This window comes from Wyeomyia smithii, chromosome 3 (assembly GCF_029784165.1).
Source record: "Wyeomyia smithii strain HCP4-BCI-WySm-NY-G18 chromosome 3, ASM2978416v1, whole genome shotgun sequence".
In the NCBI taxonomy this organism is placed as follows: Eukaryota; Metazoa; Arthropoda; class Insecta; order Diptera; family Culicidae; genus Wyeomyia; species Wyeomyia smithii.
Window position 1 is genome coordinate 220,715,049 of NC_073696.1, and position 11,955 is coordinate 220,727,003.

Here is an 11,955-nt window from a genome sequence, read left to right on the forward strand (position 1 = left end):
TTATGCTTTTCAAAAAACGCTCCACTTTTGAAGAAAGAAAAGTTATCCAGTGCTCCATGGCATGACCCAGCAATTAACTGGAAAATTTTTAAGCAGTTCACAGCCGAAATCCAAGAACCCACATCAAACTGATCGTATGAATGTTTTAGAATAGGAAGCTGCGGATTTCACGTGTTCCTGGTTCGTAATTTCTTTAGAAAGGGCTGCGAGAAACATTGTGGGATGTCGATTGCTCAGGTGAGCAGCAGAAGACCAGAAAATCACCGTTTGTCTCACAGGTAAGTATAAGCATTAAATCAGGTAAGTCTAACCGCAACACTTTCTTCCTTTCTGAATAACGCAGTATCCAGGTAAGTAAATCCGTCTATTTCACTTAATTCACTTAGCGTTACTGTATTAACTAAATTTAACTACAACTACTATATAATAACTGTAATTTTGTGATTTGTGATTGGACTGCTTGCTGCCCATGAATCGCACGAATGAAATGAATAGAGACCGCACTGACTGTTGTCGTTGTTTATATATCCCCGATATTCAATTCTCCAAGTGCAACCATTTTCCGAAATTGAACTCCCTAGAAATAGCTTTCCCTGAAAATGCGTTTCCAACATTTTTTGACTTGCGATTTCGATAAACAATGATGGCGGAATTCATTGTCATGGATGAACCAAAATTCGCCTTTTTAGTGACTTTGGCCGATACGTTTTTCTTATACTAATCGATGACCGACCTTTAGGTAGGCACTACGTATTTTTTCTTAAATCTCTACGATTTTTCTTTGATTTTAAAATTGAGTTGTTTAGCTATTCACAGATTTCTGATTTTATATATATCAGCTAGAAGAGTGTAATACCATCTGAAAGAGCTGCTTTTTCTAAGCAAAACGTTTTTCAAAAATTTTCCTTCGTTGTCATTCAATTTTTAAATCCCGAATTATTCAATTTTAAAATCGAAGTCGCTACAATGACAGTTCGCTCATATACCAATTGTCATTGTAGCGATTTAGAGCGATTCTCAATTCTTCATTTAAAAATCGAAGAACAATGATATAAAATTTAAAAAACCAATCACGTTTTGCTCAGAAAAGTTTCAATAAATGCTTAAAAAATCACAGGAAGGTTGTATGCAAAGCCACGACCGCAAGGTTGAAGTAGAATACTTTTACAAGAAAGATAACCCGGCTTCATGCGTGTCAGTCATTTTTTCTAGTATATAAACGTTGACCGTTCAATGGCAGTATTGTAATTTCTTTTTGTTTGATATTTTGAATGAAGTTCATTGAATATTTATAAATTTTGCGCAAATGAGAAGTTGAGGTGTTGCCGAATTGTAATATGCACATTTAATACGACATCAATAAACGGGAACGGAACAAAGGCTACGGTTATGCAGAACGCGAATGACGGCGCGATGCGATTCGCCTTACCGTGGTGAAATGTACAGCTCTTTTTAAGGCGAAGTAGAGCTATACATTTCAACACATTTCGTCTTGCCGAATCGCATCGTGTCGTTATTTGCGTTCTGCATAACCGTAGCCAAACACTAAGCGACGCAAACACGTAATAATAGTCAGAGTATGCATGTAGATGAAGATAATTAACTTTGGATTATAGCGCAAAACGAGAAAATATTAACTCTTCAAATATTCATTTGTGTTCTTCAAATTTCAGTTGTTCAATTGATTATCCGATGAAATGTCTGTTTATTATCTGATGAAGCTCTTATATAGGCCAAATGATGCATTCCCAATTTACTAGGTCCATAACTCTGCCGACCGAGCTTAAGAAAGCAATCGTATAACGACCAATCGGAGGTCGAATTTTGTGTTTTGACAAGGTTTAAGAATTTTCAATAGTACAATAGTTCGAATAATAAAATTGCAATTTCATGCATTTGGTAAGAATCTTAGAAGATTTTCTAATCTATTGCTGCAAAAACGAATGAAATCCATTGAAAACTAACCGATTTATTAGCATTTGAAATTGGACGTATTTCTCACTTTTTTCAGTTTTAGATTTCCATTTCACATCCCTATATAGCCGAACTTCCTGAGAGAAGTATTCTACTTCAAAAGCATTTTGCGGTTCAAAATCGGTTGCTAATTACAACTTTTGAGCTGCCATAACTTTGGGGGAATTAAGATACACAGACAACATGCACTGTGGAAGCTATTTCACATTCAGTAAATTCGACGGGTGCGACAGATTTAAATTGCTAGGATGCAACACAGAATGCTTGCTTGTGTTGACAAAAATTATTAACTTTCAATGACTTGTTTTTTCGCCTTGAAAAAGGCATTTTGATTTCCAAAATTGGATTTCCTGATGGCAATCTTCATGTTGCCCCAACAGTGGGGGAATAATGGCAGTCTGGCGACACACACTGAGAAGAACCGCGCTGCTCCTGAGAGGTGGTGACCAACCACAGGACAAGTGTTCAATTTGAAGGCAGCCACAGGCGCGACCCGCTGCTATGGTCTGTTACTGCTGAGTGCCGATATCTGCTGCTACTGCTGTCAACGTTGTGGACGGTCCATCCAGTTCACCCTCCGACTAATGAATGTAGCTAGTTTTCCCAGAAACACTCTTTTATAGCCGAAGGGTACTACGTAATAGGCCACGCCTTTCAGTTTAGGTTTACCATTTCCTTATGTTCTTTAGACCAGCGGTTCTCAACCTGGGGTACGCGTACCCCTGGGGGTACTCGAAAGCCTTCAGGGGGTACGCGAAAGAAAAATCAGTAATGGCGAACAAAGCAATTATTCTCAATAATACTTCATTTGTTGGTCAATCTAGCCCCTAAAACATGACTGTAGCAATCAAACAAGCTACAGTTTAATTTGGAACCTTAACTAGACTACCACAACATGAATTACCATTACTCTCTCCCACTCTGCAAGAACATTTCAAGCCAGGGGGTACAATTGATATGAAAAATATCGCCAAGGGGTACGCGGACAAAAAAAGGTTGAGAACCGCTGCTTTAGACGAATTATTCCACAGTTCACATTTGATTTTTGTATCCAGCGAATAAACACCGATGGTGCTCTCACACACGCAACGGTTTTAACCCGTATCTTATTGCGGTTTGTAACATCAAGCGATTTCGTTTGCTCGCTGTTGCGTGTTGCATCATGTTGCCAACTTGGCAACTGGGAGACGACGAAATTCTGTTACTGCTGATTGATTGAATCGACTTCATATTAGCTCTGCATAGTCGAACTAACTGTCTTTGTCAATGCGGTCTAACAGGGCAGTTTGTTATTCAAAGTTAGTTATGCTGATCGCAGCCTTTGCGCTGACCCTACAGTGGGGGGTTTACTAAATAAAGTAAAAATTAGACAACTACAACAGAATTTGATTGCATCCCGCACAGAATGTCTGCTTGTGTTGATGCCAGAAAATTATTAACCTTCAATTATTTTTTTATTTGCCTTAAAAAAAAGCATTTTGCGGTTCAAATTCGGTTCCTAATTACAACCTTTGAGCTGCCCTAACATTGGGGGAATTAAGATACACGGACAACATGCACTATGGAAGCTATTTCACATTCAGTAAATTAGACGGGTGCGACAAATTTAAATTGCTAATATGCAACACAGAATGCTTGCTTGCGTTGACAAAAATTATTAACTTTAATGACTTGTTTATTTGCCTTCAAAAAGGCATTTTGATGTTAAAAATTGGATTTCCTGATGGCAATCTTCATGCTGCCCCAACACGGGGGGGATAATGGCTGTCTGGCGACACACGCTGAGAAAACCCGCGCTGCTCCTGAGACGTGGTGACCAACCACAGGGCTAGCGCTGCTGCTAAGGAAGGACGACTGCTGTTGTCGCTGTCTAGACCTGTTATGAGCGGCTCCGGCTGAAACAGGCTCTTATATAGGCCAAATAGCATGTTTTCAATTGCAAGGTATATGATCCTGTCGACCGTGCTTGGGAAGCAAGCATGTAACGACCAATCAGAGGTCGAATTTTTCGTTTTGACAAGGCTTGACTATTTTCAATAGTACAATAGTGTGAATAATAAAATTACAATTATCTTATTTTGGGAAGAATTTTAGAAGATTTTCCAATCTATTGCTGCAAGAACGAAGGAAATCCATCGAATACTAACCGATTTATTAGCATTTGAAATTGGACATATTTTTCACTTTTTTCGGTTTTAGATTTTCATTTCACATCCCTATGTAGCCGAACTTCCTGAGAGAAGTATTCTACTTCAAAATGTTTCTAAAGATTCATAGTGATTTTACCGAAGTCCGTCTAAAAATTAACTTGGGCACTAGAGGGTTAATCAAATAAGTGCAGATTTCTATATTAAGATCAACTACTTTCTTAATAATAGTCCCCGGTCAGCTCGCTGCAAGTGATGTAATCGTAGTTCCAAAATAAATTCCCTGGCTAAGGTAGTTTTCTCTAGCCTTCAAAAATGGAAGCGTCACAAGCATGAGATTCAAGTAAGGCGCACTAGCCTGCAAATCAGCATGTTTTTTATCTCCCCCTAAGATTAGAAGCGGAATAATACCGCTGAGAGGGTTGTAAAAACCCTATTTCGGTGCTTTATTGTATTTTATACATTAAAATTTATAATTTAATACAAACGACCACAGGAACTTCCGCAGTCAAAAGTCAGGTCGACGCTCGTGCTAATAAAGGTGAGATGCTTCTCAATAGGCAATGCTTCAGAGTTTAATCATATTGATATTACTTTTAAAAAACCCGTTACCGCCAAACACTTCCGTCAGCGTCGTCGCCTCAGGAACTCCAACTATTTCGAATCAAGGTGCCTTTCCAACAAATGACCAATGCATTTGCTACCAACTTCTGGGTTACTGAGTGTCCTTGATAAATTTGTACTTGCTCAGGATGTAACCACCGCTGAAATCTTGTGGGCCATGGAAACCGTAGACACCCATTGTTCGTACCGTAGAGCGGAGCTAATGTCAAGCTAATGTTTTTCGAACAACTTGTTCAATTTACTAACGGATGGCTGGTGTCGAGCTCGTCGTGGGTTCCGATGAGACTCAGAATAAAATTGTTCAGAGCCGAAAAAAGGACATTGGAGTACGTTTTTGGAACCGTAGTGAAAACCAGGTTGAAGTAAGATATATTGGTTTGGAATTTACCTTATCAATAGCGTAAAGTTATGCTTCTCAAAAAACGCTCCACTTTTGAAGAAATAAAAGTTATCCAGTGCTCCATGGACGACCTAGCAATTAACTGGAAATTTTTTAAGCAGTTCTCAGCCGAAAACCAAGAACTCACATCAAACTGATCGTATGAAATTTTTAGAATTGGAAGCTGCGGATTGCACGTGGTCCATAATTCCTCTAGTAAGGGCTGTGATTTGGATGAACTCTTGAATGCCTTATGTAAGATGTTTAAAAAATATCCTTTGGGGAGGGCAGATCACATAGTTCTTCCATTTAAATTTTTTGAGGTTCGCTGGGTGGAAAATGAACGTGTTATGGTTCGAGCATTTCAAATGCTACCACACCTCAAATTATTTCTCGGCGAGGTAAAGAAACGAAAGAAGACTGTGACAAAATCAGCGGAAGGTTCTTAAATATCCGATAATGATATTCTCACACTCCGCAGTAATTGCCATGCCTCCTTCTGTGGATTCTTGAGACAAAATTCAGCCGATCACCTTTGATTTGTTCCATTATTATCTCTCGTGTATTAATCCGGATGCGATTGTTAGCTTTCCGGACATAGCGAAATGGATAATTATGGATAAACATTTGCCTGGTGCTTGTGCTGATAACGTCAAGAGTGAGTTTACGCAATTGTGCTGAATGGCTTCCGTTAAAAGCTTATTTTACGCGATATCCTCGCTCAGCGAAACTTGCCATACATGCTACTTGTTTATAGCAATTTGAAGAGCATCTAGGTGCTCATTTAACAGCGAAACAAATCTCGGATAAAAAGTAGGAGGTTGTATCCAGGCTTCTTCCGTTCTCTTAATTTTTGCCCAAATTTCCTTTTCTACCTGCCAGACCCCTTGGAGAACTAAACTTTCTCTCACACAGAGTGAGTAATTATCCACATTTAGGCGTAGAGTATTTCAGTCGCAGAGTTCCTTTTCACTCTTTATCATCACGTGTTTGGGATAAACCTTTATTTGCTCTCTCAGTTTAAGAGGGAGTAGTTTTCGTTAGCTTCTCCTTTACTAGAAAAGAAGTTGGCCAAATATCAAAACATTTAGGTTCATATTGAAGCCACATCCTAACCGTTTTCGAATTTAATATTATAGGAAGATTCACAACTCACCATGGGTGCGTATTCTGCAGAAAGTTCGATTTTATACTGTTTTTGCCGCACCCCAGAGCGATGAGAACGGTAACGCAATGCTCAGTTGGTCGCCGAGCAATTTATTTCATTTTTCTTGCGTGCGCGGATGCTCTGTCAAATTAGGAGCGTTTTTTCGTCAGAGAAGCTATTACTCTGCGCTCTCTCTACAGCAGATGGTGTGATGCACATTGAATGTAAGCTCACAGTAAGAGGGATGAAAACTCTTTCTCTTTAAGATGAAGATGAGCAAAACAAAGCCTGGCTGTATCCAAGACACGACCGCATAAATGACGTAGAGCTACGTACACTATTAACAAATGCATTGAGTGTTTCATTACCCTAGTGTTACAACTGGTTTTACCAAAGTTTTATAGCGCTTTTTGGCTGTATTGAGCGCTATAAAACTTTCACACATCATACCATATCATACAGACACATACACATCACACCATATCATACAGACCCACACACACACACATCATATCATATCATACACACACACATCATTCCATATCATCATACCATACACTCATCATACCATATCATACACACATACACACATACACACATCATACCATATCATACACTCACAGTAAGCAAGCGACCAATCAAAGGACGTTATATTTATTTCAACATGGCTTGACAATTTTCAATAGTGCAATAGTTCGTAGATACAAACAACATTTTTCTGAATTTGGGCAGATGCGTGTATAATTTTCCAATCGATTGCTGCAAGAATGAAGGAAATCGGTTGAAAACCAACCGACCTATTAGCATTTGAGAAGGGACAAATTTCGTCCCAGTTTTTCAGTTTGCATCCCTGTGTGGTATGCTAAAGTAAAACGTAGTTCTACGTCAAAAAACATGCTAGTTTTAGTATTAGATATTGTTAAAGCTCGTAGTCGGCAGCGGAGATAAAAAGTTTGCCTTTAGCTTATAAGATATTTTAGACCATAAGGCATTAGATATAGTTGGCTCCGTAGAACATTAATTTGTATTGTGCCGTGTCAAATAAATGTGTGAACAAAAAAAAGCTTATTCTATTCATATCGGAGGTGTGTAGTTCTAAGAAAAATGTGCTAGTTTTAATACATTTTTTATTGTCAACGTATTAAAAAAGTTGCTACATACCTTCAAATACGTTATATTTTTTTAATACGTTATATTTTTTAGTAGTATAGTTTTTAATAACAAGGCAAAGGTTTGTTTATAAAACAAACTAATAATTTTTGGTAAAGTTATGGCTGTTTACCCGAAATTGTTTTTGAAGAGGCTTGCGGTGAATACGAAGGAGGCTCAGCATGTCAACTGAAGTCATAAACTCATAAATTTTCATATGTTAAGAGTTGTGCCTTTGAACGATTCTTACTTGTTTTTTACTGCAAATAGGAACAGTTTTCCGAAAAACTTGTTTTAGGCGCTAAAGTTGTAAAAGATAAAGAGAATCGGTTAAGTATTTTATCGGCCATCATAATCACGGCAAACCCATTTTTGCAAAACGTGCTTTAGAACGCCTATCCTTTCTTCGTATTGCTTGAATTTCTACGAAAATTTTGGAAAATTTTCAGAATATATGTTAACGCTTGATAAATGAAATAAAATAAATCGCATTATATCCTCCCAAACCTCTAGTCCCAAGCCGCCTTTCGACGGGTTTCAGCAAAACCACTATAAATCTGTAATAAACATTGTTAACTTACTTATTCCAGTTCATGTCTTTTTAGTATACAGACCGCCATTATGGAGCGTAAAAAGCTGGACAGTATTGACTAGTTTAGTTCTACCAAAATTTTGAGCAATTGATATTTATCTCTTCCAAAGATACAGGATAATTTTCGTAACACACCATAATGGTGATCGCTATAACATTCGTTCGTAATATGCGAACGTCACTGCTCACGGATTTTTGAAGAATTGGTAACTTAAAAAAACAGCAACAGGTAATATATTTTGCTTTCGATAAAATTCATGAGGACTTGAAACTGACGTAAGGAGATTTATCAAAGAGTGGGTTATTTTTTACGAAATCTGCGTCCATGGCGGACCATGATGAGCATGGCGCGTCAAAAGCTGATTATCCCCAATCATTTTAGATTTTGTAGACAGTCACCCTAGAACGATGCAGGCTAGTTTCCGAGCCATTGGCATCCCTATACCGAGTAACAGTGAATGACAATGAAAGCATGTCCTGGGCTCAAATTAATTTGTGCCCGCTGTCAGCAGTAAGATAAAGATGTATGAAAAGAGGCGGTGACATGCTATCTCGTTTACACATATGTTGAGATGTTATCCCTTGAAACATGGCACGATGCCATAGGGGTGCTAGTTTCCGTGTAATGTATGTCAGCTATCAAATCGGTGAGACCCTCGGTAATAAATCTCCGAGTTCTAAAATTAGGCGACGTTTCTCGCTCAGTGTACACTTATGTCACTTGACAGTCTCACATGCAACTAGGGCTGCCAAGTATACAGATTTTTCTGTATTATACAGATTTGTCGACTACGATACAGAAATGATACAGAATACAGAATTCATACAAAATTTTGATTTTTAATACAGATTTGTCCAGAATTTCAGCAAGCGATTTTTTTTTATTCTTGCTTATTTTCCGTCGAGCGTGATTGTTCGAGTTCTGCTGGGTGTCTGGCATTTACTAAGCGGGAAATTCCTTTTGTTTGATTTCTTCTGGGGTGACATTGCGCATTTCGTTTCGAGCAGCTCGAACAAAACTAAATGATCGCTGGAGGGCGTTATGTTTCGTTTTTCGTATTTTTTTTCGACTTTGCGGGTTAGATGAGCCGCAGGACAAATTAATGCGCAATGCCACCCCTGGACATTCGACATTTGGCTAAGCGGGAATGCTTAGGAACAAATATACCCGATTCGATTGCCTTTATAGAAAAAAAAAAAAACGGTTATAGACCTGAGTTTTCTTTCAGGAATTCTACCCAACCTTATTACGGTTTCAGGCAAAGTTTAAGGTTGGATGCCAAGCCCAGGTACCCTAAACCAGAGCACTTGTAGGCACACGAACAGAATACAGAAAAATACAGATTTTTTTACGGGTGCATACAGATTTTTCAAAATAAAATCTGGCAGCTCTGCATGCAACTGGTAGTATTTATTTACCAACATACGATTTTTCGGCGAAATAATTTAGTTGTTTTGTTGGAAAATGTAATTAGAGCAATTTAGCTAGCTGCTAATTTTCACAGCCAGTGTTCTGCAGTAGCTTGTTTTGTTTCTTAATGACGCGTTGATAAAGTTCACCAAATAACCACGGTTTCCGACACTGAAAATGGCAATTTCCCTGAATCGTGAAGTTCACAGTCCAAATAACCCGCTTGTTTTTATGGATATCCAAATAGGTAAAGAACATGGTAAGTTAGTTTTGATTTGCAGTATTCTTTTTTATTATAATATAAGTGAAAAATATGTATTCTAGTTGGAAGGATACTGATTGAATTGCGCGCTGATATCGTTCCGCGAACGGCGGAAAACTTTCGTGCCCTTTGTACTGGGGAAAAGGGCACTGCGGATACCACTGGAACCCGGTTGCACTACAAGGGCAGTAAATTCCATAAAGTAAAATCCCTATTTATGTCCCAAGGTGGAGATATTGTGAAATTTGATGGTTCCAGTGGAGAAAGTATTTATGGAAAAACATTCGAAGATGAAAACTTTTCGTTACTGGTAATATAAATTAAAAAACTGATGAATCTTTCAATATAATTATGCTTTTGTAGCACGAAGACGGTGCGGTAAGTATGGTTAACTTGGGTAAACCGGACACTAACAACTCGCAGTTTTTTATTACATCCGGCGAGTGTCCTCATCTGAACGGAACAAATGTCGTGTTCGGTTATGTTATTAGAGGAATCGGTGTTATCGGAGAAATGGAAAGGTGCACCACAGAGGAAGGCCATCCAACGGAGGATATCGTTATTGTGAACTGTGGCCAAATTGCGCCAGGTGCCGACTGGGGCCTTAACGATGATGACGAAACTGAAGACAAACTACCGCCGTTTCCGAAGGATTGGGGCAAATTTGAAAATGATTTCACTGTAAGGATATTCGATGTTTAGCGATTTATACATCTAATTTTCAATGTTTTCACCAGATAAGCGAGATGCTTGCCGAGCTAAACTGTATTAAAGCAGCTGGTAATTATTATTTCAAGCACCAGCGATGGATTGAAGCCGCTCGCCGTTACAAAAAAGCCGGGCGATACTTCGATTTCTTCAACAACAAAATCCGATTCATCGAAGACCGCATGAAACTGGAACAATTTCAGCTTGCAAATTATCTGAACCTGGCGGCAGTTTACCTTAAGCTCGGGCAAAACGATGAAGTGGTGTATGTCTGCACGGCAGCACTGGCTCTCGATCCGCACAACTCCAAGGCTCTCTTCCGGCGAGGACTAGCCCATAACAAGCTGAAAAACTACGAAAAGGCAATCGATGACCTGCGACTGGTGCGGGAACGTATCCCCAACGACAAACTAATTTTGAGCGAATATGCTCAGGCAAAGAGCAATCTGGGCGATTACATGGCGCAACAAAAAATCGCGTTGTCAAGTCTGTTCAAGTAGATTGTGGTTTTGTACTTATGAAGGACAGAACAGCGTACCTATGTGTTTGTAGCCAAGTGTGTCCTAATCTGTATAACGAAAATTTCAAACCTTCGGTAACTTTTTGCAGCTTGTGATTTTTAGAAAAATTTAGGGGAAAGTTTTAGTTAGAAGGACAATGTAGGTGAGGATCTTAATGTGAAATTAGACATTTTGGAAATTATTCCGCACATATACAAAAAATAGATTAGGAATTTAATAGAACCCTTTATTTTCAATGTTAATTTTAAGAAGTCTATAGATCGTGCCACCCTACCAGCCGAAACTTTAAACGTGTTTTGACGTAGGACTACGTCTTTGTTTTCTATACTAGATTACACTTTGTGAAAATGAAAATGAAACTGGCAAATGTTGCGTCAGATTTCAAACGGTTATAGCAAGCGAACGACTAAATGCATCTTAGTCATTTATATTTCGGTGGATAGATAAAATGTGTAACAATTTTTTGATATTATGTTTAACATTGTTGCTTTACTGCTTAATGGTGGAAAAAGGTGAAAAGTTCCAAGGTCAAGCTTTCCCATACATTTCCCTTGTTCTTGGCTTGCTTCCCAAGCACAGATAACAATAACATGGACGAAATAAATTCCACTGCCTACATATTTTGACTCAACAAAGTGTTTTGGTTTGTTTGTCTTTGTCTAAGCTGCGTGGCCACGCCTTAATAATAAAAATCTACGCTTAACTCGATACAAAAGACTGCGTGTGGAAAATTCAGCTTCAGTTTAGTTTGTTCCACCATAGCGAGTGCGGTGCAGCCGTTAAAGCTTTGCGACATTGAGAAACGAGAGCTGCATACGAGTCAACTTCCAGGCACCGCGGAGCATGTTACCTGTATTCTGCACACGGCAGCAATAATAACCATTGTACGCTGCAGGATATTTTGCTGGCACAGCTGCTGGAGGGCACAGCGGAGAGCAAATTTTATATTTTATCGTTGCTACCGGTGGTGGTGTGATTATCAGCATTCTGTAGCATACATTTCGAGCTGAAGGTTATCGAATCGAACTATACTAGAACTAT

The 11,955-nt window shown here is 38.8% G+C and overlaps 1 protein-coding gene across 1 annotated transcript; it reads left to right on the forward strand.

Moving 5' to 3' along the window:
• Positions 1-9,406: 9,406 nt before the first annotated feature.
• Positions 9,407-11,549, forward strand: LOC129731554 (peptidyl-prolyl cis-trans isomerase D). Its single transcript, XM_055691646.1, has 4 exons — positions 9,407-9,682; positions 9,748-9,995; positions 10,049-10,366; positions 10,423-11,549. Exons 1-4 carry the CDS (start codon positions 9,601-9,603, stop codon positions 10,891-10,893), a joined length of 1,119 nt encoding a protein of 372 aa, XP_055547621.1. The 5' UTR covers positions 9,407-9,600; the 3' UTR covers positions 10,894-11,549.
• The last annotated feature ends 406 nt before the right edge of the window (positions 11,550-11,955 follow it).